The 25,667-nt window shown below is 44.8% G+C and overlaps 1 protein-coding gene across 1 annotated transcript in view; it reads left to right on the forward strand.

Moving 5' to 3' along the window:
* The first annotated feature begins 21,276 nt into the window (after positions 1-21,276).
* Positions 21,277-25,667, forward strand: part of tbc1d25 (TBC1 domain family, member 25) — an 80,358-nt gene continuing 75,967 nt past the window's right edge. Inside the window, exon 1 of the mRNA XM_034171653.1 lies at positions 21,277-21,444. Within this exon, the coding sequence (XP_034027544.1) occupies positions 21,400-21,444 (45 nt within the window). The 5' untranslated portion in view covers positions 21,277-21,399. The remainder of the gene's footprint in view (positions 21,445-25,667) is intronic.

Genomic DNA, 25,667 nt, shown 5'->3' on the forward strand with positions numbered 1-25,667 from the left:
TCAGGTTTTAGAATTCATCATAGTACAGAAACAGCATTAGTGAAGGTTACAAATGATCTTCTTATGGCCTCGAACAGTGGACTCATCTCTGTGCTTGTTCTGTTAGACCTCAGTGCTGCTTTTGATACTGTTGACCATAAAATTTTATTACAGAGATTAGAGCATGCCATAGGTATTAAAGGCACTGCGCTGCGGTGGTTTGAATCATATTTGTCTAATAGATTACAATTTGTTCATGTAAATGGGGAATCTTCTTCACAGACTAAAGTTAATTATGGAGTTCCACAAGGTTCTGTGCTAGGACCAATTTTATTCACTTTATACATGCTTCCCTTAGGCAGTATTATTAGACGGCATTGCTTAAATTTTCATTGTTACGCAGATGATACCCAGCTTTATCTATCCATGAAGCCAGAGGACACACACCAATTAGCTAAACTGCAGGATTGTCTTACAGACATAAAGACATGGATGACCTCTAATTTCCTGCTTTTAAACTCAGATAAAACTGAAGTTATTGTACTTGGCCCCACAAATCTTAGAAACATGGTGTCTAACCAGATCCTTACTCTGGATGGCATTACCCTGACCTCTAGTAATACTGTGAGAAATCTTGGAGTCATTTTTGATCAGGATATGTCATTCAAAGCGCATATTAAACAAATATGTAGGACTGCTTTTTTGCATTTACGCAATATCTCTAAAATCAGAAAGGTCTTGTCTCAGAGTGATGCTGAAAAACTAATTCATGCATTTATTTCCTCTAGGCTGGACTATTGTAATTCATTATTATCAGGTTGTCCTAAAAGTTCCCTAAAAAGCCTTCAGTTAATTCAAAATGCTGCAGCTAGAGTACTGACGGGGACTAGAAGGAGAGAGCATATCTCACCCATATTGGCCTCTCTTCATTGGCTTCCTGTTAATTCTAGAATAGAATTTAAAATTCTTCTTCTTACTTATAAGGTTTTGAATAATCAGGTCCCATCTTATCTTAGGGACCTCGTAGTACCATATCACCCCAATAGAGCACTTCACTCTCAGACTGCAGGCTTACTTGTAGTTCCTAGGGTTTGTAAGAGTAGAATGGGAGGCAGAGCCTTCAGCTTTCAGGCTGCTCTCCTGTGGAACCAGCTCCCAATTCAGATCAGGGAGACAGACACCCTCTCTACTTTTAAGATTAGGCTTAAAACTTTCCTTTTTGCTAAAGCTTATAGTTAGGGCTGGATCAGGTGACCCTGAACCATCCCTTAGTTATGCTGCTATAGACGTAGACTGCTGGGGGGTTCCCATGATGCACTGTTTCTTTCTCTTTTTGCTCTGTATGCACCACTCTGCATTTAATCATTAGTGATCGATCTCTGCTCCCCTCCACAGCATGTCTTTTTCCTGGTTCTCTCCCTCAGCCCCAACCAGTCCCAGCAGAAGACTGCCCCTCCCTGAGCCTGGTTCTGCTGGAGGTTTCTTCCTGTTAAAAGGGAGTTTTTCCTTCCCACTGTAGCCAAGTGCTTGCTCACAGGGGGTCGTTTTGACCGTTGAGGTTTTACGTAATTATTGTATGGCCTTGCCTTACAATATAAAGCGCCTTGGGGCAACTGTTTGTTGTGATTTGGCGCTATATAAAAAAATTGATTGATTGATTGAACCCCGAACCATAAGAAACTTGCCTCATTGAATATAACATTCCATCTCTTACCTCATGAAATATTCGTACCATAGAACTCAAAAACATTCATTATTTGTATGCTAACATTGTACGCGTGCTGATTGAAGGTCATTATTAGGTATGTGAACACTCACACTCATGGTGTGGCAAAACAAATACTTCAGGTTACAAAGGGCATAAAAGACATAAAGAACAGTAACAGCACTGAATGTAAACCACATAATGTGAGAAACGGCATTAACTGATAGTTTTAGCAGCAAACATGCTACCCAGTGCATGCTGGGAAAATCCTATCTGCCACTACCACAACACACTACATTATGAGTGTGTTTTATTTACAGTATAAGAAATGAACAATGGAAATGGTAAAGTAATTTCACCACACAAATTTTCACCTTTGACTTTTCTGTTATGTTTGGTTGTTTGTATATGAGTGAATTTTCATGGATATGCATGGGTGTCTAATAAATTCAAATTCAAATTTGACTCCACTTGCAAAATCTGCAATGGGACTGATTAAGTGACGGCGTATATGGGTGATTCTTTAACTACGGGCGCTGGTCACTGTTCTTCGGGCGTTTTGACTTCCGAATCACCTACCGCCCCGGGACCAAGAACCAGAGATCGGATGCCTTGTCCCGGGTGCATGAAGATGAGGTCAAGACTGAGCTGTCGGATCCACCGGAGCCCATCATTCCGGAGTCCACTATCGTGGCCACCCTCACCTGGGACGTGGAGAAGACTGTCCGGGAGGCCCTGGCATGGAGCTCTAAAAGGTTGAGTGAAACTGAAATACATAAACAAAAATAGAAAAAATATACATCAGATCAACACTGTGCAGATAAATACACCAGAAAACAAATGCCCCAAAAGTACCTCAAATTAAACAAAATACAATCCTCATATGTCACAATACATGCCAATAGCAGTATCGATTCATTCATATGCAAATTAGAACGTAAATACACGTGAATAGCTGTATAGATATGTTAATTTAGTAAAACTAGCTGGCGCAAGGTGAATGGGCTAGGTCTATTTCCTGGAATAAAACATGAAAGAAAACAAACTCAAACAAATCAATCAATCAATTCAATCAATTTTATTTATATAGCGCCAAATCACAACAAACAGTTGCCCCAAGGCGCTTTATATTGTAAGGCAAGGCCATACAATAATTACGTAAAAACCCCAACGGTCAAAACGACCCCCTGTGAGCAAGCACTTGGCGACAGTGGGAAGGAAAAACTCCCTTTTAACAGGAAGAAACCTCCAGCAGAACCAGGCTCAGAGAGGGGCAGTCTTCTGCTGGGACTGGTTGGGGCTGAGGGAGAGAACCAGGAAAAAGACATGCTTGTTGGGAAAGTGTAGGAACACGGACCCACAACAGGGGGCGCAAATGAACGGACAATGGAACAGGTCAAATAACACCACTTTACTGTTGCGAACGTGCACAACAAAAACAACAAATTACAACAATGGACAAAGTTCAATTCACAAAGGTGTCGTGTGGGCAGGCTCGAAGATAGGAGACGCCTCTCCAAAGTAGAACCGGAACCACACGGTTTCCTCCGCCACAGGACCCCGGGAATACTGGAGCCGCCAAGTTCCGAACTCCCAGGTGGCCACTGCCTCCGCGTGTCGGACCTGGTACTGCTGGCGAGGAACAAGAACACAATTAAACGTGGGCGCGTTTGCACCCAGCAACCTGCACGGCAGGGAAGCTACCTCCACCTCTCGTTGGAGAAAAAAAGTCTGCAATCACTCACAAAAATCACAAAGGTTACTGTCAAGCAGTCAGCTGAGATTATTACCTTCCAGGTAGAACGATATCTCGGCGATGAGGTGGAGATGCCGTCCTGCTGATATACCCCAGTGATAATTGCCGTCAGCTGTCTCAGGTGATGGGTGACAGCTGTTACCGAGGCAGCTCCTGTGGGGCGGCGGCGCCCTCTGGTGGTGGTGGGCCAGCAGTACCTCCTCTTCAGCGGCCCACACAACAGGACCCCCCCCCAACGGGCGCCTCCTGGCGCCCGACCGGGCTTGTCCGAGTGGCGACGGTAGAAGTCGGCCAGGAGGGCCGGGTCCAGGATGAAGCTCTTCTTCACCCAGGAGCGTTCTTCGGGACCATACCCCTCCCAGTCCACCAGATATTGAAAGCCCCGGCCCATCCGACGGACGTCCAACAACCGGCGCACTGTCCAAGCCGGCTCGCCATCGATGATCCGGGCAGGAGGTGGTGCGGGACCGGGTGTACAGAGGGGCGAGGTGTGATGGGGCTTGTGCTTCGACACATGAAACACAGGATGGATCCGCAGTGAGGCTGGAAGCTGAAGCCTCACTGCGGCGGGATTGATGACCTTGAGGATTTTAAACGGTCCTATGTACCTGTCCTGTAGTTTAGGGGAGGCCACTTGTAGTGGGATGTCCTTTGTGGACAACCACACTTCCTGCCCGGGGCGATACGTAGGGGCCGGGGTCCGCCGCCGGTCTGCATGGGTCTTCGCCCTCATCCGGGCCTTCAACAAAGCAGAACGGGCGGCGCGCCCCACCCGACAGCACTTCCGCAGGTGGGCCTGGACCGAGGGTACACCGACCTCCCCCTCAACCACCGGGAACAACGGGGGCTGATACCCCAAACACACCTCAAAGGGGGAGAGGCCGGTGGCTGATGACACTTGACTGTTGTGGGCGTACTCGATCCAGGCCAGATGAGTACTCCAGGCCGCCGGGTGCGCGGCTGTCACACAACGCAGTGTTTGCTCCATTTCTTGATTGGCCCGCTCTGCTTGCCCGTTGGTCTGGGGGTGATACCCGGACGAGAGACTGACCGTGGCCCCCAGTTCCCGGCAAAAGCTCCTCCAGACATGCGAGGAGAACTGGGGACCGCGATCGGAGACGATGTCTGATGGTATCCCATGCAGGCGGACGACGTGGTGGACCAGGAGGTCCGCTGTCTCCTGGGCCGTAGGGAGCTTCGGGAGGGCCACGAAGTGGGCCGCCTTGGAGAATCGGTCCACTATCGTGAGGATCACGGTGTTTCCCTGGGACGGCGGGAGGCCCGTGACAAAATCCAGGCCGATGTGGGACCAGGGGCGATGAGGCACGGGCAGCGGCTGTAGCAGTCCCGGAGCCTTGCGATGGTCGGCCTTGCCCCTGGCACAGGTGGTACAGGCCTGGATATAGTCCCGGACGTCGGCCTCCAGGGACGCCCACCAGAAGCGCTGCCGGACAACTGCCACGGTTCTTCGCACCCCTGGGTGACAGGAGAGCTTAGAGCCGTGACAGAAGTCCAGGACTGCAGCCCTTGCCTCTGGTGGGACGTAAAGTCTGTTCTGTGGTCCAGTCCCGGGGTCCGGGCTTCGTGCCAGGGCCTCCCGGACGGTTCTCTCTACGTCCCAGGTGAGGGTGGCCACGATAGTGGACTCCGGGATGATGGGTTCCGGTGGATCCGACAACTCCGCTTTGACCTTGTCTTCGTGTACCCGGGACAAGGCATCCGACTTCTGGTTCTTGGTCCCGGGCCGGTAGGTGATGCGGAAGTCAAAACGGCCGAAGAACAGTGACCAGCGGGCTTGCCTGGGATTCAGCCGCTTGGCGGTCCTGATATATTCCAGGTTCCGGTGGTCAGTGAAAACCGTGAATGGCACGGACGTTCCCTCCAACAGGTGTCTCCTTGAGGACCAATGACAGTCCGTTTACGAAGGCAGCGCGGAGGGCAGTGCTATTCCAGCCGGACCTCGCAGCCGCGATGCGGAAGTCGGCTGCATAGGCAGCTGCGCTCCGGCGCCCCTGTCTCATTGACAGCAGCACGGCTGAAGCGGTCTCTCCTCTATTAGGGTGATCGAACACTGTTCTGAGCTCCCTCACAAACCCATCATATGTCAGAAGGAGCCGTGAACTTTGCTCCCAGAGCGCTGTAGCCCAAGCGCGTGCCTCACCACGAAGCAGATTTATCACATAAGCTACTTTGCTAGCGTCGGTCGCGTACATGACGGGACGCTGTGCGAAGACGAGCGAACACTGCATAAGGAAATCCGCGCACGTCTCCACACAGCCTCCGTACGGCTCTGGGGGGCTTATGTATGCTTCAGGGGACGGTGGGGGGGGGTCGTTGGACAACCAGTGGAATGTTGCTGTCACGCACAGGGTCTACGGGAGGGAGAGCCTCCACCCTGCGGTTCAGGAGGGCGTTCTGCTCGGCCATCAAGTCTAACCGAGTCGTGAAAGCGGTGAGGATCCGCTGCAACTCACTGATTACCCCTCCTGCGGACGCCTGTGCGCCTTGTTCTTCCATTGGCCGTTCAACAGCCGGTTGATGCCCCTCGGGATCCATGACGGTTGGCCGAGATATCCTGTTGGGAAAGTGTAGGAACACGGACCCACAACAGGGGGCGCAAATGAACGGACAATGGAACAGGTCAAATAACACCACTTTACTGTTGCGAACGTGCACAACAAAAACAACAAATTACAACAATGGACAAAGTTCAATTCACAAAGGTGTCGTGTGGGCAGGCTCGAAGATAGGAGACGCCTCTCCAAAGTAGAACCGGAACCACACGGTTTCCTCCGCCACAGGACCCCGGGAATACTGGAGCCGCCAAGTTCCGAACTCCCAGGTGGCCACTGCCTCCGCGTGTCGGACCTGGTACTGCTGGCGAGGAACAAGAACACAATTAAACGTGGGCGCGTTTGCACCCAGCAACCTGCACGGCAGGGAAGCTACCTCCACCTCTCGTTGGAGAAAAAAAGTCTGCAATCACTCACAAAAATCACAAAGGTTACTGTCAAGCAGTCAGCTGAGATTATTACCTTCCAGGTAGAACGATATCTCGGCGATGAGGTGGAGATGCCGTCCTGCTGATATACCCCAGTGATAATTGCCGTCAGCTGTCTCAGGTGATGGGTGACAGCTGTTACCGAGGCAGCTCCTGTGGGGCGGCGGCGCCCTCTGGTGGTGGTGGGCCAGCAGTACCTCCTCTTCAACGGCCCACACAACAATGCTGTGGAGGGGAGCAGAGATCGATCACTAATGATTAAATGCAGAGTGGTGCATACAGAGCAAAAAGAGAAAGAAACACTCAGTGCATCATGGGAACCCCCCAGCAGTCTAAGTCTATAGCAGCATAACTAAGGGATGGTTCAGGGTCACCTGATCCAGCCCTAACTATAAGCTTTAGCAAAAAGGAAAGTTTTAAGCCTAATCTTAAAAGTAGAGAGGGTGTCTGTCTCCCTGATCCAAATTGGGAGCTGGTTCCACAGGAGAGGAGCCTGAAAGCTGAAGGCTCTGCCTCCCATTCTACTCTTACAAACCCTAGGAACTACAAGTAAGCCTGCAGTCTGAGAGCGAAGCGCTCTATTGGGGTGATATGGTACTATGAGGTCCCTAAGATAAGAAGGGACCTGATTATTCAAAACCTTATAAGTAAGAAGAAGAATTTTAAATTCTTTTCAGCATCACTCTGAGACAAGACCTTTCTAATTTTAGAGATATTGCGTAAATGCAAAAAAGCAGTCTTACATATTTGTTTAATATGCACTTTGAATGACATATCCTGATCAAAAATGACTCCAAGATTTCTCACAGTATTACTAGAGGTCAGGGTAATGCCATCCAGAGTAAGGATCTGGTTAGACACCATGTTTCTAAGATTTGTGGGGCCAAGTACAATAACTTCAGTTTTATCTGAGTTTAAAAGCAGGAAATTAGAGGTCATCCATGTCCTTATGTCTGTAAGACAATCCTGCAGTATAGCTAATCGGTGTGTGTCCTCTGGCTTCATGGATAGATAAAGCTGGGTATCATCTGCGTAACAATGAAAATTTAAGCAATGCCATCTAATAATACTGCCTAAGGGAAGCATGTATAAAGTGAATAAAATTGGTCCTAGCACAGAACCTTGTGGAACTCCATAATTAACCTTAGTATGTGAAGAAGACTCCCCATTTACATGAACAAATTGTAATCTATTAGATAAATATGATTCAAACCACCGCAGCGCAGTGCCTTTAATACCTATGGCATGCTCTAATCTCTGTAATAAAATTTTATGGTCAACAGTATCAAAAGCAGCACTGAGGTCTAACAGAACAAGCACAGAGATGAGTCCACTGTCTGAGGCCATAAGAAGATCATTTGTAACCTTCACTAATGCTGTTTCTGTACTATGATGAATTCTAAAACCTGACTGAAACTCTTCAAATAGACCATTCCTCTGCCGATGATCAGTTAGCTGTTTTACAACTACCCTTTCAAGAATTTCTGAGAGAAAAGGAAGGTTGGAGATTGGCCTATAATTAGCTAAGATAGCTGGGTCAAGTGATGGCTTTTTAAGTAATGGTTTAATTACTGCCACCTTAAAAGCCTGTGGTACATAGCCAACTAATAAAGATAGATTGATCATATTTAAGATCGAAGCATTAAATAATGGTAGGGCTTCCTTGAGCAGCCTGGTAGGAATGGGGTCTAATAGACATGTTGATGGTTTGGATGAAGTAACTAATGAAAATAACTCAGACAGAACAATCTGAGAGAAAGAGTCTAACCAAATACCGGCATCAATGAAAGCAGCCAAAGATAACGATACGTCTTTGGGATGGTTATGAGTAACTTTTTTCTCTAATAGTTAAAATTTTATTAGCAAAGAAAGTCATGAAGTCATTACTAGTTAAAGTTAAAGGAATACCCGGCTCAATAGAGCTCTGACTCTTTGTCAGCCTGGCTACAGTGCTGAAAAGAAACCTGGGGTTGTTCTTATTTTCTTCAATTAGTGATGAGTAGTAAGATGTCCTAGCTTTACGGAGGGCTTTTTTATAGAGCAACAGACTCTTTTTCCAGGCTAAGTGAAGATCTTCTAAATTAGTGAGACGCCATTTCCTCTCCAACTTACGGGTTATCTGCTTTAAGCTGCGAGTTTGTGAGTTATACCACGGAGTCAGGCACTTCTGATTTAAAGCTCTCTTTTTCAGAGGAGCTACAGCATCCAAAGTTGTCTTCAATGAGGATGTAAAACTATTGATGAGATATTCTATCTCACTTACAGAGTTTAGGTAGCTACTCTGCACTGTGTTGGTAAATGGCATTAGAGAACATAAAGAAGGAATCATATCCTTAAACCTAGTTATAGCGCTTTCTGAAAGACTTCTAGTGTAATGAAACTTATTCCCCACTGCTGGGTAGTCCATCAGAGTAAATGTAAATGTTATTAAGAAATGATCAGACAGAAGGGAGTTTTCAGGGAATACTGTTAAGTCTTCAATTTCCATACCATAAGTCAGAACAAGATCTAAGATATGATTAAAGTGGTGGCTGGACTCATTTACATTTTGAGCAAAGCCAATTGAGTCTAATAATAGATTAAATGCAGTGTTGAGGCTGTCATTCTCAGCATCTGTGTGGATGTTAAAATCGCCCACTATAATTATCTTATCTGAGCTAAGCACTAAGTCAGACAAAAGGTCTGAAAATTCACAGAGAAACTCACAGTAACGACCAGGTGGACGATAGATAACAACAAATAAAACTGGTTTTTGGGACTTCCAATTTGGATGGACAAGACTAAGAGACAAGCTTTCAAATGAATTAAAGCTCTGTCTGGGTTTTTGATTAATTAATAAGCTGGAATGGAAGATTGCTGCTAATCCTCCGCCTCGGCCCGTGCTACGAGCATTCTGACAGTTAGTGTGACTCGGGGGTGTTGACTCATTTAAACTAACATATTCATCCTGCTGTAACCAGGTTTCTGTAAGGCAGAATAAATCAATATGTTGATCAATTATTATATCATTTACCAACAGGGACTTAGAAGAGAGAGAGACCTAATGTTTAATAGACCACATTTAACTGTTTTAGTCTGTGGTGCAGTTGAAGGTGCTATATTATTTTTTCTTTTTGAATTTTTATGCTTAAATAGATTTTTTCTGGTTATTGGTAGTCTGGGAGCAGGCACCGTCTCTACGGGGATGGGGTAATGAGGGGATGGCAGGGGGAGAGAAGCTGCAGAGAGGTGTGTAAGACTACAACTCTGCTTCCTGGTCCCAACCCTGGATAGTCACGGTTTGGAGGATTTAAGAAAATTGGCCAGATTTCTAGAAATGAGAGCTGCTCCATCCAAAGTGGGATGGATGCCGTCTCTCCTAACAAGACCAGGTTTTCCCCAGAAGCTTTGCCAATTATCTATGAAGCCCACCTCATTTTTTTGAGGTGGGCTTCACAAAACTTACAAAACTCACAAAACTTACAAAACTTATTAATTCTTATAGCATTAGATACTAGCTTTAGGCTAGTTTAGTTAGTTAGGTTTTCTGAGACTTATCTGTCACACATCATCCACTTATTGAGTTCTGTTCTAGTTTAGTCTTGGTCTTTTATTTTCTGGTTAGTCAGTCACCCTGTTTTGAGTCCGTCTGGTTTTTCTGTACACTCCTGTCACATGTCGAGTTCTTCTCTTGTTTTGATCCAGCCTTTAATTTTCTGTTGTTCTGTTTCTGCCTTTTCATTTGTTTATTCTGTTTCTCACATTTGGACTTTAGGTATCATTATTTCCTAATTGTTTAACTTAAATTGTTAATTTAATTTAATTTAAATAATTAAAATATAATAAAAATAATTTAATTTAAATTGTTCTGTCTTTGTACTGCTTTGGTCGCCTCATTGAAAGGTTTGTTCCAGCTTTCACCGAATTAAATATTCGTATCACTGAACTCATAAACATTCATTATTTGTATACCATTTCAGGCCCAAATTGGGGGTTTTGCACCACAAGCTGGGTGTGTGGATCTGCAATGGGATACCAGCTGTATGGATATAACTTTAACAAGCTCAATACAAGAACCAGCAAAAATCTTTGCAAACAACACAACAGTAAAAATCATGTGCAGGTAACGACTTGACAGCTTGTCTAAATGATTGTGATAATCCATTCACTGCAGTAATGTATCTACATTTCAGGTGCACTGATAAAATATTCAACATGTAGTTTGATGTAAGATATGAGTCAGCTTATATATTTAACAATTGAAGAGGAATAATTATGGCCCAATATCATATCTAGGAGCACTATTTTTTTCCATAAAGTACATGTATATGTGACTTGTGTTCTTCAGTGGAATTAAAAGCATATGAGTTATGACTCAGTGACACACAGCTCTGTTAATTTTCTGACAACTTGGCTTCTCTTCACCATCTGTAAAATTTTTGTACACATGGGTCACAGTTTATGTCCACATTGTTATATCTACCAGGAAGCAAAAAATACGATTGTCGGACATGAATGTACTCCATAAACAGCATCTGAAAAAACACACAGATGGAAAGCTTACCAGCTAAAAACCAAACCAACTGTTAGCAAATTCTTCATGGAGATAGAACAGGTCTGACTATGAGCCATCAGCAGCTTTCATATTTGGGCGATACTGTAAGTTTGCGTGTTTATACAGGGTGTTTCAAAAGTCACTCATAGTTTTTATTTTCTCTTTTCTTTGCAGGTATACAAAGTAGGGTATTACTCTTGTGCTGTTGCCCTCGTCAGTAACTGGGAACATTTTGAGTACAAATTTGTAGTGGTCGTTTTCTTGAAGTGCCATGCTTCTTTAGAACCGAGGTACAAAATCACTGCTTGGATGGAGGTGCTTCAATCTGTGAATGCAGTGCAGTGGCAATTTCAGGCACTGTGGACCTCATTACCAGACCGAAACACCATCCTCAACACCCACAGGAAGTTCATAGAGATTGGATCCATGGTAGATAGACCTCGTTCAGGAAGACCCCAAAGTCGGCAGAGTGAGGAGAATGTTGCAGCTGTCTGGGAGGCTTTTGATCTCAGTCAAGGAAAGTCCATTCGGAGAGCATCTTCAGAATTGAATATCAGTGCTACTTCTATCCAAAGGATCTTGCAGCGTGAGCTCAGGCTCTTTCCCTACAAGATCCATGTTGTCCAAAAGCTTGAACCTCATACGACAGCCATGTGGAAATGTGTGAATCCTTTCCAGAGAGACATCCTGGAGCAGATGTGGTTCAGTAACGAAGCTCTCTTCCACCTTGTCAGAATACTTTAGCAGGGATGGCTGGAGACAAATGCGGGACTGGACACAGAAGTTCTGGTTCAATAAGACGTTTACTGAAGAAATCAATGGGGTCTGGTACACAAAGAGGCAGTCCAAGAATAGCAAACAGATCAAAATCATCAGGCGAGTAGCGTGGTCGAGAAAAACAGGCAGACAGTCAAAACACACTTGGCAGCAGGACTTGAACAATACAAAAGAACGGAGCTAGAAGCGATGACACAAGGCTCAACGATCAGGCAAATTATCAGTGCAACCAGTGAAGCTTAAATACACCAAGTAGTGAGCTACAGATTTGGAACACCTGTGGAAAGAACCAGAACAGGGTGTGGCCAAGACAGAGTGTGACGCCCCCCCACCAAGCACCAAGTGAGACAGACAAGAGAAATAGGGACAGAGAAGCCCAAGCAGGAAACACCCAGCAAGAGAAGTCACAAATACAGCACAAACCAACATCTCCCCCAATCAGACCATTAAAATAATGCAGGAACTACACAGAAAAGAAACAGAACCCCAACCAAGGCATGACCAAACACTGGATGACACACAGTACATGACAGTACCCCCCCACCTAATGGCCAGCACCCGACAGCCCAGGGGAGTCAGGATGCCGAGCGTGGAAGTCCGAAATCAGGTCCGGGTCCAGGATGAAGTGGGCAGGGACCCAGGAATGCTCCTCCGGCCCGTACCCCTCCTAGTCCACCAGATACTGCACCCCTCTCCCACGCCACCGAGACCCCAAGAGGTGCTGCACCGAAAAGACCGGCCCACCATCCACGAACCGGGCGGGGGGCACAAATGACTGGCACGGGCAGGCTTCACCCGCCTGACATGAAAGGTGGGGTGTATCCTCATGAACCTGGGCAGCCGAAGGCGAACAGAAACCGGGTTAATAATTATTGTAATGGGAAATGGACCCACGAACCTGGAGCAAGCTTCCATGGTAGACCCCGGAGGGCCAGATGGCGAAGACCTTTTTCCATTTCCTGATTGATCCTCTCAGATTGTCCATTAGCCTGCGGGTGTTACCCGGAGGTGAGACTGGAGGAAACTCCCAGCAGTCGGCAGAATTCACCCCAAAACCAAGAGATGAATTGAGGACCCCGATCGGAAACAATTTCCTGGGGAAAACCATGTAGCCTAAAGACATGGTTCAATAGTGTTTCAACGGTCTTTTTTTTTGGTAGGTAATTTTGGTAGAGGTACAAAGTGCGCCATCTTAGAGAGGTGGTCAACAACCCTCAGTATTATGGTATTACCCTTGGATGGTGGTAGGCCCGTTACGAAGTCCACTGAGATGTGCAACCACGGTCGTGTAGGAAGGGGTAGTGGGTGGAGCTTGCCAATAGGTGGTTGGGTAGAGGATTTGCACATCGCGCAGGTAGGACAAACCCCAATGTATTCAGTAATGTCGGAAAGTAATCGTGGCCACCAGAACCTTTCTTGGATGAGAGTAACTGTGTTGTTGATACCTGGATGACAGGCAAAACGACTGCTGTGTGCCCAACATATGACCTCCCCTTGTAAAGTATCCAGAACAAATGGCCTACCCAGAGGACAACCCTGAGGGACGGGAAGGTCTTGTGCTGCGGTCTGGACCTTGGTCTCAATGTCCCAGGTGAGCGCAGAGAGGAAACAGGATGTTGGTAGGATAGTGTCTGGGTCTGATGTCTCTTCCGATGGGTCATCCCGTCAGGAGAGAGCATCTGGCTTGCCGTTCTTAGACCCACGCCTGTATGTTAGTACGAAATTGAATTAACTGAAAAAAATTGACCACCGAGATGGTCTGGAATTAAGTCTTTTAGTGGAGTGCAGGTATTCGAAGTTCTTATGATTGGTCCATACTAAAAATGGTACTTGTGCCCCTTCCAACCAGTGGCGCCACTCCTCCAAGGCCACTTTGACTGCCAACAGTTCACGATCACTGATATCGTAATTGCGTTCAGCCGGACTTAATTTTCTTGATAAAAAGGCACAAGGATGTAACCGTTTATCTACCGGATTGATCTGGGACAAAACAGACCCGATACCTACATCGGAAGCGTCTATTTCGACCACGAACTGTCTGACAGGGTCAGGGAGGAGAAGCACGGGTGCCGTTGGGAAACGTTTCTTTAGGACCTGAAAAGCTTTGTCACATTCTGGCGACCACTGAAAGGTCTGGAGGGACGAGGTTAACTTATGCAAAGGAGCTGCCACGGAACTAAAGTTACTCAATAAATCAATAAATACCGGTATTGAACATGACGAATGATCGGAAACAAAGCTCGCCATGGTCTCTGGTCTATGTACATGGCCCCTGGTCTCTTCGGCGCTGCCGCTCCTCTGTGGACAGCCGGGTGTGACCCAACTGCATGGGTTCCACTCACTCTTAGCCACCAGGATGCGGAAGTCGATGGCATAATCAGCGACGCGTCGGTTTCCTTGACGAAGCCGCATCAGGGAACGGGCCGCTTCATGGCCTGGTGATGTGTGTTGGAAAACCTGGAGGAATGCTGCCTTGAAGGCCTGGAGGGAGTCACAAGCTGGAGACTGCCTGCGCCACTCTGCCGAAGCCCACGCTGCTGCCCGGCCAGTCAAGTGAGTAATAATGAATGCTATCTTCGTCCTATCGGACAGAAACATTGCTGACGTTAATTCAAAATGGAGGTCAGTCTGAGTGAGGAAGGGTTTTCCGTCTCCGGATTCTCCGGAGAACTGTTCTGGTAGTGATAGCTGGTTGCAAACAACAGGGGGCGCTGTAAGCGCAGGCTGGGCAGCACTCGGTCCTGGAGGTGGTGGATTGGCGGTGGCCGGGGTGGTGAAGCCTGATGAGTCAAAGTGGCAACTAGTTGATCGATCTGAGCACTCACAGAAGTCATAAAGGTGTCCTGCCTCTTGGTGAGATCTGACAAACCGGCACTTATTGCTGTGAGGCGATCCTCCTGTTCAGCCAGCTGGCGGATATGGTGGCGGACCGCCAACTGGAATGGGTCCGAGTCCGCTGTCTCCATCATTGGCCTGATCGATCTGTCAGAATATCAGCAGGGATGGCTGGAGACAAATGCGGGACTGGACACAGAAGTTCTGGTTCAATAAGACATTTACTGAAGAAATCAGTGGGGTCTGGTACACAAAGAGGCAGTCCAAGAATAGCAAACAGATCAAAATTATCAGGCGAGTAGCGTGGTCGAGAAAAACAGGCAAAGGGTCAAAACACACTTGGCAGCAGGACTTGAACGATACAAAAGAAGGGAGCTAGAAGCGATGGCACAAGTCTCAACGATCAGGCAAATTATCAGTGCAACCAGTGAAGCTTAAATACACCAAGTAGTGAGCTACAGATTAGGAACACCTGTGGAAAGAACCGGAACAGGGTGTGGCCAAGACAGAGTGTGACGCCCCCACCCACCACCAAGCGAGACAGACAAGAGAAATAGGGACAGAGAAGCCCAAGCAGGAAACACCCAACAAGAGAAGTCACAAATACAGCACAAACCAACATCTCCCCCAATCAGACCATTAAAATAATGCAGGAACTACACAGAAAAGAAACAGAACCCAAACCAAGGCATGACCACACACTGGATGACACACAGTACATGACACACCTTTCTCTGGTTGTTCTAACTGGCATAATACCCGCTTATGGGGACTTGCCAATCATGTGCAAATCCATGAGCGTGAGCGGAATACGCCTAAATTTATCCTCCTATTGCTTTCTCCTCAGCTGGCTTAATTGGCCCATTCTTCTTCCATAATCGAAAAGGACGCTCTGTGAATGTCGACGGCAACAATTACCTCCGTAGACTTCAGGAATTCTGTGTCTCTGAACTGTCAGCTGTAGCTAACATGCAGCAAGTCATTTTCTAACAAGACAGTGCCCCAGCGCATTATTTGCATGACGTTTGTGCATTCCTGGATAAGCAGTTCCTGGATTGGTTGACTGGATGCCTGGTTGTCGTGATCTTGTGGAATGGGCTCCCTGTTCACCTGATCTCACACCCTTGTGATTTTTTCTTGTGATGTTACATCAAATCGAAGGGAAAACGGAAGAGAAAATAAAAGCTTGGGACTCCGACGAGGGCGGTCGCATCTCCTCCACTCTCTCTTATCTCTGCTTTCTGCTTTAACCTTCAAGTCCCTACTTCACCAGACTGTGAATTCCTCAAATTATATTGAATACTGGATCCATTGGACTACTATTGGATTTACCATGGAATTGATCAGCTGATCTCTGAACGCTATTGACACCATTTTTACTACAAGAAGGTCAGGACCAGAGGATCCTACCTGCCCAGATGGAACGCATCCTGCGGGCTATGTTCTCGACTCCTGGAGTTCCTGGCGTGTGGCATGCTTGGCGCCTTTCTCTGTGGAGAACGTCAAGGATTTATTCATTTTTGGTCTTATGGTAGCAGGGCTGGTACTTTTTGGCTTATGTGCTGCCCTGATCTACCGGAAAATTGGCAAGACGGTGGCATCAAGAACCACGGCCCCAGTTGCAGCGGCTACCACACACTCACATCGCCTCAGTTTGGAAAACGCACTGTTTCAAGTTTAGTGCACATAAACAGTGTCAAATGTATATGTGTTGTCTTAATTCTGATGTGTGCCATTATTACGGTAAACAAGTAATAATTGTGGATTAATTGCTGTTTGTCTGTGGAAATGTGAGTGTGGATGTAATCTCGTTGTTGTTGCACTTTTAACGACAATGATAATAAAGCTATCCATCCATCCATCCATCCATCCATCCATCCATCCATCCATCCATCCATCCATCCATCCATCCATCCATCCATCCATCCATCCATCCATCCATCCATCCATCCATCCATCCATCCATTCAAAAGGTCTTGGGATCTCCCAATGCTTGAAGAATGCATTAGAAATGCATGTGCTTCGGGGACTCCTGAAATGTTGTCAGATGTTGGTCAGGCATGTGTGAAACGGTGACTTGATTGTTATAAAAAAAAAGGTGGTGCACACGTCGAGGTTTACCACTGACTCATGGATGAACATTCCAAATCAAAGATGGTACCACAAATATTCTCACTTAATGTAGATTTTACCATGCAAATTTCATCCACTTTATGTTTCAAATAAATTTTCAGCAAACAATACAAAACCATGAATAACTTTTGAAACACCCTGTATACGAGGTCTGTCAGAAAAGTATCGTACCTTTTTTTTTTTGTTTCAAAAACTATATGGATTTGATTCATATGTTTTTATGTCAGCCAAGCTTGAACCTTCGTGCGCATGCGTGAGTTTTTCCACGCCTGTCGGTTGCGTCATTCGCTTTGAGTGAGCACTGGTCCACCCCTCTCATTGTTGTTTCATTGCGAGGAAATGGCGGAATTATTTGGGTTTTTTTTCCATCAGAATTTTTTCAGAAACTGTTAGAGACAGGCAGCTGGAAACCATTCAAAAAATTTATCTGGCTTTCGGTGAAAATTTTATGGGCTTCACACAGAAAAAGGAGTGTTACTACCGCTTTAAGGATGGCCCACAATGGCGCACGGCGTGCTGCGCTCCAAGCCACCATCGAGAGGCAGAAACCACCACATCATTTCTAAACGGATCGCTGTGTGGAGCCGGGACCATCATGTGCAATTTCTCTAGTTATCACAACAGCTGGACATCAGCCATTTTCTGGCAGATTTCACTTTTAACAAGAGATTTTGTCATGGAAAGCCGCGCGGAGGCTTCGCGCGTCACGACGGATTCGCTGATGAAGTGAGACAAAGGAACACCTCCATTTCAGAGTGTTAGAGGACAAATTGGGACATGCCCAGCTCTCTACAATTTCTCTTATACTCACTCGACTGGTAAGCACTGAAAGCCAAGATAGACATGTCCCAACTTGTCCACTAACACTCCGAAATGGAGGTGTTCCTTTGTCTCGCTTCATCAGCGAATCCGTCGTGACGCGCGAAGCCTCCATGCGGCTTTCCATGACAAAATCTCTTGTTAAAAGTGAAATCTGCCGGAAAGTGGCTGATGTCCAGCTCTTGTGATAACCAAAGAAATTGCACACGATGGTTCCGGCTCCACACAGCGATCCGTTTAGAAATGATGTGGTGGTTTCTGCCTCTCGATGGCGGCTCAGAGCGCAGCGCGCCGTGCGCCATTGTGGGCCGTCCTTAAAGCGGTAGTAACCCTCCTTATTCTCTGTGAAGCCCGTAAAATTTTCACCGAAAGCCAGATAAATTTTTCGAAAGGTTTCCAGCTGCCTGTCTCTAACAGTTTCTGAAAAAATTCTGATGGAAAAAAAGCCCAAATCATTCCGCCATTTCCTCGCAATGAAACAACGACGAGAGGGGTGGCCCAGTGCTCACTCAAAGCCTGCCCACAGGCGAATGACGCAACCGACAGGTGTGGAAAAACTCACGCATGCGCACGAAGGTTCAAGCTTGGCTGACGTAAAAACATGTGAATCAAATCCATATAGTTTTTGAAAAAAATAAAAAGGTACGATACTTTTCTAACAGAAAAACTCGTATATAACAGCCATCTAATCAATGAATTATTAACCTCACTTGTTCAGTCTGTATGGGGATATCAAACCTGCTGGAGGAGAATTCCAAGAAGCAGACGGTTCTCACCAACCTCTTGGACCAATGAGAGGAGGGGATAACGCCTCGCCTTAAGAATAGATAAATCATTGCTAGAGCAGCCTATTTAAGTGGATCATAGATAGCATGGGGGAGTCTTCTTCTTTTCTCCTGCTGAGAGCTAAGGCTACATCAGGGCTGAGAACAGGATCCACAGAGCTCTGTGTAAGACTTATGCTTTATATGCTGGTTGATTTTACTACTCAATGCTGTTTTAAATAAAACTCTGTTCTGAACGGTAAATCAGGCATGGTGCAATCTGAGCAGACTCTTTTGTCTCATGACTTCTTTGTGTCCACCTTTTCACCTTCCCTGGGATCAACGGACGTGCGGTGACTGGCGGACGAGGTCAAGGGTCTTGCGTGGGGGCCAGTCTCCAACAATATACAAAGAGTTTAATGCTGTTGTCTGTGTCCATCGGTTAAAGTGCAGCCTCATCAGAGCATGTCACTGCATTTCTCCTGTCGTGAAACGTTACCCATAATGCAAGGCAGCATGTATGGTCCAAACACTAAAACCTTCAAAATTAGTGCATTACTTTAAAACTAGCTGATATTTTCACTTTATAAAACCCAGACGTGATGTTAATTTAAATAACTTGTCTGGAATTAGTCTGCTTAAAATTCTAACCATAAGTTAAAACTGTATGCCTGTTGATGACTTGCGTGATATGCCACCAAGTCATTATGGTGTTAAGAGAAATTATCTTTTTTCTCTCTCACTTCCTTTTTCTTCTGTAACCAGCTGTCTGTCTGCTAGGAAACATTTAACAGGTAAGTGCTAAAATCTTTGATTTCAGACTTCACAAATGTTTTTAACTGTTAAGCTTTATTCACTCTGCCTGCAGAAATATATTAGCGGTCGGACCTAAATTTATTGGAATGTAATTGGTCCGCTGATGGTTTTCAAAGTTAAAAAGCTAATCCGATATTGAAAAAATTAGCTTTGGTTAGTGGAACTGTGCCCACCACTGTTGACACCTTTGGAGTTTTGTTGACACTTCGTCTGCAGCTCTCAGCACTTTATTATAATTCTCAAGGTCGGTATCCAGGCAGATTAACCTCGAGGGGTGGAGTTTCTCTGTGAAAACATTGCTGAACTCAATACAAAATACATGTAATCTGGTCACTTTTCAAATGAGTCAGACTCATCAATAAAGTCAATTTAATGTAGAACGGTTCATTTTAGGTCAGCTTGGTGTACAAATCGCATTGTTCCAGGTAATGAGAGCTGTCAGCTGGCCATTAGAAGCAAGTTAGAGGCAACAGAAACCGGCTGATTTCAATAAAACAACGTGCAGCCCGAGCATATTTTCACCAAGCGGCCAGTCATGGAAATATGAATTGTCGCCTTCTGATTGGTCACTTTGCTGAAGTGACCTAACGCCGACCTTGAGAATGATAACAATAGTAAGTCCCTTCGGCTGCTCCCTTGTTTTGTACTCGGGGTCGCCACAGCAAATCCAAGGTGGATCTGCATGTTGAATTGGCACAACTTTTATGCCAGATGCACTTCCTGACGCAACTCCACATTACATGGAGAAATGCGGCAGGGGTGGGCTTTGAACTGGGAACCTTCCGCACTGAAACCAAGTGCATTAACCACTTGGCCAATAACAATAATACATTATATTTATTCAATGCTTTACACAGTGCCAAAAGACACTTTACAAAACAGAGAAAATAACAAAAAACAAATAACTAAGTTAAGTTTCACTTCCATCATATGTCCAAGTTTTGGACACAGGGAGAGCTCCCCCTGTTGGTGAGAGCCAGTAACTTTAGAAATGTGGGACTAAACCACACCCATTGTTAACACCCACATTGTATAAAAGTGTTGTAGAAGCTACTTCGTGTGCCTTCACAAGATGGACACTGTCTGTGACACAGGCCTGGGTTTTGTCGTGACCTTTAATAAACTTAAAATAAGGAATACAGTGGTTTGGTTCTTGGTAAGAGGCAGCAAATTACATGAAAGAACCGGGTAGAAATAACAATATAGAAAGATTAAAATAAAAATAAACAAGATCATAAAATCAAACCTTCACTGTGCCTTGTGATGGAATCGCGGCATTTCTTGCGTCTCAGCAACCAATGCGGCCACCCTGCTCAGCGTGCCGCTCTCATTGGACCGACATCGTTGCTATTTTGGCATTGTGGGATATCTCGCGCCCACAGATTGAGCTCGCCGGACTACTTTCTCCACCCTGCTCAGCGTGCTGCTCTCGTTGAAGCAATGACACACAGAATGTGTCTCTTTGTCCCAAAAAGATCTCTTTCAGTGCAGCTTCTTCTGACTTCAACACGAAGTTAACACCCAAATCTTTCATCGCCAACTGTACGTAGTAATCAAAACATTCCAATCATATCTTTCTGAACTCTTCCATCAAACTCCATCGTGTCAGTGTTTACAATATGTGCTTGAGCAATAGCAGGTGAAATACTTTTAAGTTCATAAACTTTAAGTTTCTTAAATATTTATTATGGCCAATCTTAAAACTTTAGTTATCTTTAGAATTTTAGTAGTGGTAAACTTTAGAATTGATTTAGATGAGATATATTCATTATCTCACAGGAATATATCACAATTATCTGGGAACTACTTTTTGCGTAGGAATTCATCGAGCACGTCAGGCGCGGGCGCGTCCTAACACAGAATACCCAGAAACTGGACAGTTGTTCGGCCAAACAAGAGCGTCCACTTTTAGCTTGTCATAAACTAAGGTAGTGGTGCTCGTGAAAGTGTGTAATGCGGCGTCTACTCTTTATAATATCTATGGAATAAGCAGCAGAAGAAGAACATTAACATCAGAAGAAGAAGATGCAGAAGAAGAAGAAGAAGAAGAAGAAGAAGAAGATGATGATGATGATGATGATGATGATCTGCTGTGTTGTTCTCCGGTCCAACAGGGGGCGAACATGAGCCACGAGTTTTGCCAACCGCTAATAAACTCGACGGGAAACGAAGAAGACGACAGCGATCGTTTTCGTCGGGATGTTGATCGTCATGTCATTGTAGAAGGCATATAAAACTAACAAAAAAAAAAAAAAAAAAATTCTTAAGTGCGACTTTAAAATGGCAGGTGAAGAGGAAAGGGGGGTTGTCCGAGTCAAAGTGAAGGTAGGATTCTGGTTCTGGTCAGCAGCTAGCTTGTTTGCTAAGGATAAACAGGATGCTGCAGTCCAGCATCCTGTTTATTTGTTGAGTGTTTTCTAAGTCTAATGTCAGCTTTGATATTGGTCCAACGTTGGTTACTGCCGCTGTTGTTTGTTTGTCAACACGGATTGTGTCCTTTGTATGTGTTTTTTATGTTATCTTTCCCGTCGTGCTGTGTTTATTGTGGTGGGTAAATCCTAAAACTAGCCACGTCGTTTTCAGCTGCTTGTGTTTACTGAGTAGGATGGTCATTTGTGTTGGGAATACTCAAAAACTCGCTCACTCACAAACTCACTCACTCACCTTCAGCCGCTTCCTAGGTTGCAGTCGGGTTGCCGGTGTTGGGAACGCACTTTATTTAAAAAAGTGTTTCATGTTTTTCTGCCACTTCCTGTTTTGTTGGTCACGGTCGCCACAGTGGATCCAGTACAGATCTGCATTGGACTTTGGCACAAGGTTTACACAGGTGTTATATCCCTACTTGTTCGTTCTTCCATTTACCTCACAGCAGCAAAACCTGTCAGCGAATTAGTCACCTGCTGGTCACTGCCAAGTACTTTAGTGACCGTTAAAATAAAAAAATTACAGCCACCCGAGAAGAAATGTCAAAAGATTTAAAAAAAAAAATACTGTCAACTCCTCTCAAGGTGCATTCGAACTCAGTGCAGCATTAAGACCAACACACACACACACACTAGGTGTGTCTCTTAATTATCTTAGATTACATAGAACTTTATTAATCCCTTGGGCAGACTCCTTCAGGGAAATTGAAGTTCCAGCAGCATTACTGACTACAACTGCTCCTGTCCTTCTCGTCCTCTGTCCTCCTGTTTCTCCTCCTCCCCCTGAGCGAGGAGTTGTACAGTCTAATAGCCTGAGGGACAAAGGGGTTTTTCAGCCTGTTGGTCCTGCACTTGGGAAGGATCACTCTATGGCTGAAGAGGTTCCTTTGGTTGCTGATGACAGTGTGCAGGCATCATCCATAGTGTCCAGCATAATGTACAATCCATGATTTTCACAGGGAGAACCACAGAACAGCTGCTCTGTGCTGTTTGCGTCCCATTAACTGAGCACCTCACCAGCTCTGAAACATCAGGGCTTGAAATAGTATGTGCATGTGCTAGTTTGTGTACATATTATTCAAGCGGTGCATGTAATTTTATACTGCACTTGCACTGGTGCAAGTAACTTTATCCACGTTTTTTCAACTATAAGCACCAGTAGAATGAACCAGTAAAGGAATAAATAAGGAAGAAAACAATTTCCAGTGTGTTGTCTTCGTCTTCCCTGCGTTTTATGACTCTCGCACACGGAGCGAGTTGCTGTGCTCTATTTGTTGTGTAAAGTTGACAAATGTCGCCAGCGGCGCCGTCCCTGGGTACACAACATCCTCATGAAAAGTTCCCAATTTGGGGAGTTTCATTATTTGCTACAGGAGCTTCAGCAAATAACTGGAGCTGCAGTAGCTCCAGTTTGAGGACCTCCTGTCCCGTTCGCGCGCGCACATGTAAACAGAGAAAAGAAAAAAAAAAACTGGCTGCCGCTGCGGTTCCTCGCTCTCTCTCTCCCCTCAAACTCTGTCATCATTGTGTTATAAACCAGTCACCATTTGTTTTATTATACATCTGTGTAGTTAATAAAATTATCTTCTTGGATGATTAGTTCACGCATGCACGTGGGGAAAAAAAAACTGGCTGCCGCTGCGGTTCCTTATGGAACCCGGGCGAGGTCACTTAAAGTGATATTTTTTTCTGGCCATGATAATTTGTGCAGACGTTTTCCTTTAATTGAGCCCACGAATGAATAAAACGTGCTCTCAAATTAATAAAACGTGCACACGTTTTCCTGGCCATGATAATTAGTGCACATATTTTCCTTTAATTGAGCCCTCGAATTAATAAAACGTGCCCACGTTTTCCTTTCGTTCAAAATGAACTCCATAATATGAGCTAAACTGTAATACTCATGATGGGGAGACGCTTCACCCTCAGCATCCTTTTTAATGTCCTTAAACTCCAGATGATGCCATGCTGGGCACCTGGAGTTCTCTGTATGTCCTTGTGCGCCCAAACCATGATGGTACACTCTGACCAGATCCGTTTCTAATGGGGAAATGTATTACACTGTCTGCTGGTTTGTTGACTAATAGCCAACATTTATGTGTCAAGACAATATTGAATAATTGAGTGCACGTTTTACAAATTGTGGCCACGTTTAAGTAGATTGTGCCCATGTTTTACTCAAACGATGCATAAAACCAGCACACAATATAATAAAGCATGTGCACAATATAACAAAATGAGCGCACAATATAATAAAATGTGCGCACATTCTCTCCACATGCAAAACATTTTGCGATGACACTTCCAGGGCTCCATAGTTCCTCGCTCTCTCTCCCCTCAAACTCTGTCATAACTGTGTTATAAACCAGTCACCATTTGTTTTATTATACGTCTGTGTACTTAATAAATAAAATAATCTTCACGGATGATTCATTCACGCGCGCACATGGAAAAAAAAACTGTCTGCCACTACTGCTCTCCCCTCAAACTCTCCCCAGAGAGGAAGAGTCTGACACATCAGAGGAGGAGTTTTAAGGTTGATATAAGACTGACTTTTGGTTGTGCAAGTAACTTTTTTTTTTTTTTTTTGGTGCAAGTAATTTTTTTTTTTTTTTTGCTAGCACCAGTGCAAGTAGATTAAAAAATGCATTTCGACCCCTGAACATTTTTCCTTTGCTCCAAAACAACTGGTTCCTCTGCACTTCTCTTCCATATCACCAGAACATAGTTATATTAAATGAGCACACTGCCCATGGGGATCCACGGGCTCGAGATTAGGTAGTATTTATACAATAATACAATAGGTAACTGACATTTTTCAAGGGTGGTAATAATAAATTATGCAAAGTTTCTATAATGGAATGGCGTGTGAGTCCAGAATGTTTTTAGAACCTTAGACCTCAACAATTTTTAGAAAGAGAACTCAGCCCTTTTATTTCCTGTTAATTACATTTTTTAATGTTAATTTGCTGTCTTAATGTATTTATAAACTGTTTAGGTTCTTGTTATCATATACACACTATTATTATTATTATTATTATTATTATTATTATGTTATTATTACTTCTATTTTGTCATTTGAATTTTCATTGCACCACAGTGGAAATAAGTATTTTCAGTAGGGCTGAAACAATTAGTCGAGTAATTCAAATAATTCGTTTACAAAAAATGTTCAAGGCTAATTCTGTGCCTCAAGCATCGTTTAACTTTGTAGTACATATGCCAGGCCTGTGTGTGGCGCTGTAATGTCCCCAGAAAAACAAACAGAAGAAGACTACAGCAAGTGCTAATCAAATTAGCACAAAAGCTACCGCTTCCAACAGGACAAACAGAGTGAAATAAAGCCTTTTAGGAAAAAGACGGTCCACGCTGATCATCTGAAATATCTTACTGATCATTTAAAGCAAAGCAGTGTGTTTGTTTTTTTTAAAAACAACACAGTTTCATCTGCTGGCCGCTCTATGAGCTGCGGCCTGCTGCTGCCTCTCTCTGCCTGGTGTGAGCGGCTCAGCACTGCCCTCACACAGCTCTGTCCCCGGACACACTGACAGTCTCTGAAAGTCCACTCTTTCTTCTGTGTTTTGCGTCGACTCGCAATGAGTGTTTCGCGTTTTAATTTTCGCTTTTTTTGGCAACACACAATGCTTCACAAACACGGGAACTCAAATAAAATAATAATTAAAAAAAAAACAGTGACTGCGAGGCTGCATATTCAACCTCCAGCTGAAAATGAAATGCATTGGCTGAATCGCAGAGAGAGTGTTAAAAAGAAATTCATGCAGGGACCCAGTCCACCACCTTAATTAATAAATAATAAAAATGGTTAAATTTTACAAGTTGGGGAAAACAAAAAATAGAAAGCTACAACCCATCGCCATTTCAGCAAAATGTCAGGACTTTGGCCCGACTTTGGCTGATCTCCTGACACCAGGAAAGATCCAAAACTTGTAAAGATGTGAAAAAATAAATAATTACCCAGGAAAACAGAAAGGGATACACTATATTTGACAGTCTTCGTGAAGACGCAGTGACATTGTGCCATTACTTAGGGAGAGCCCTGGACTGTTAATGTTTTAAAACGCAAAAGTACTTTTTATCCGCTTACTCGATTAATTGCCAGAATAA

This window comes from Thalassophryne amazonica, chromosome 6, assembly GCF_902500255.1.
Source record: "Thalassophryne amazonica chromosome 6, fThaAma1.1, whole genome shotgun sequence".
NCBI lineage: Eukaryota > Metazoa > Chordata > Actinopteri > Batrachoidiformes > Batrachoididae > Thalassophryne > Thalassophryne amazonica.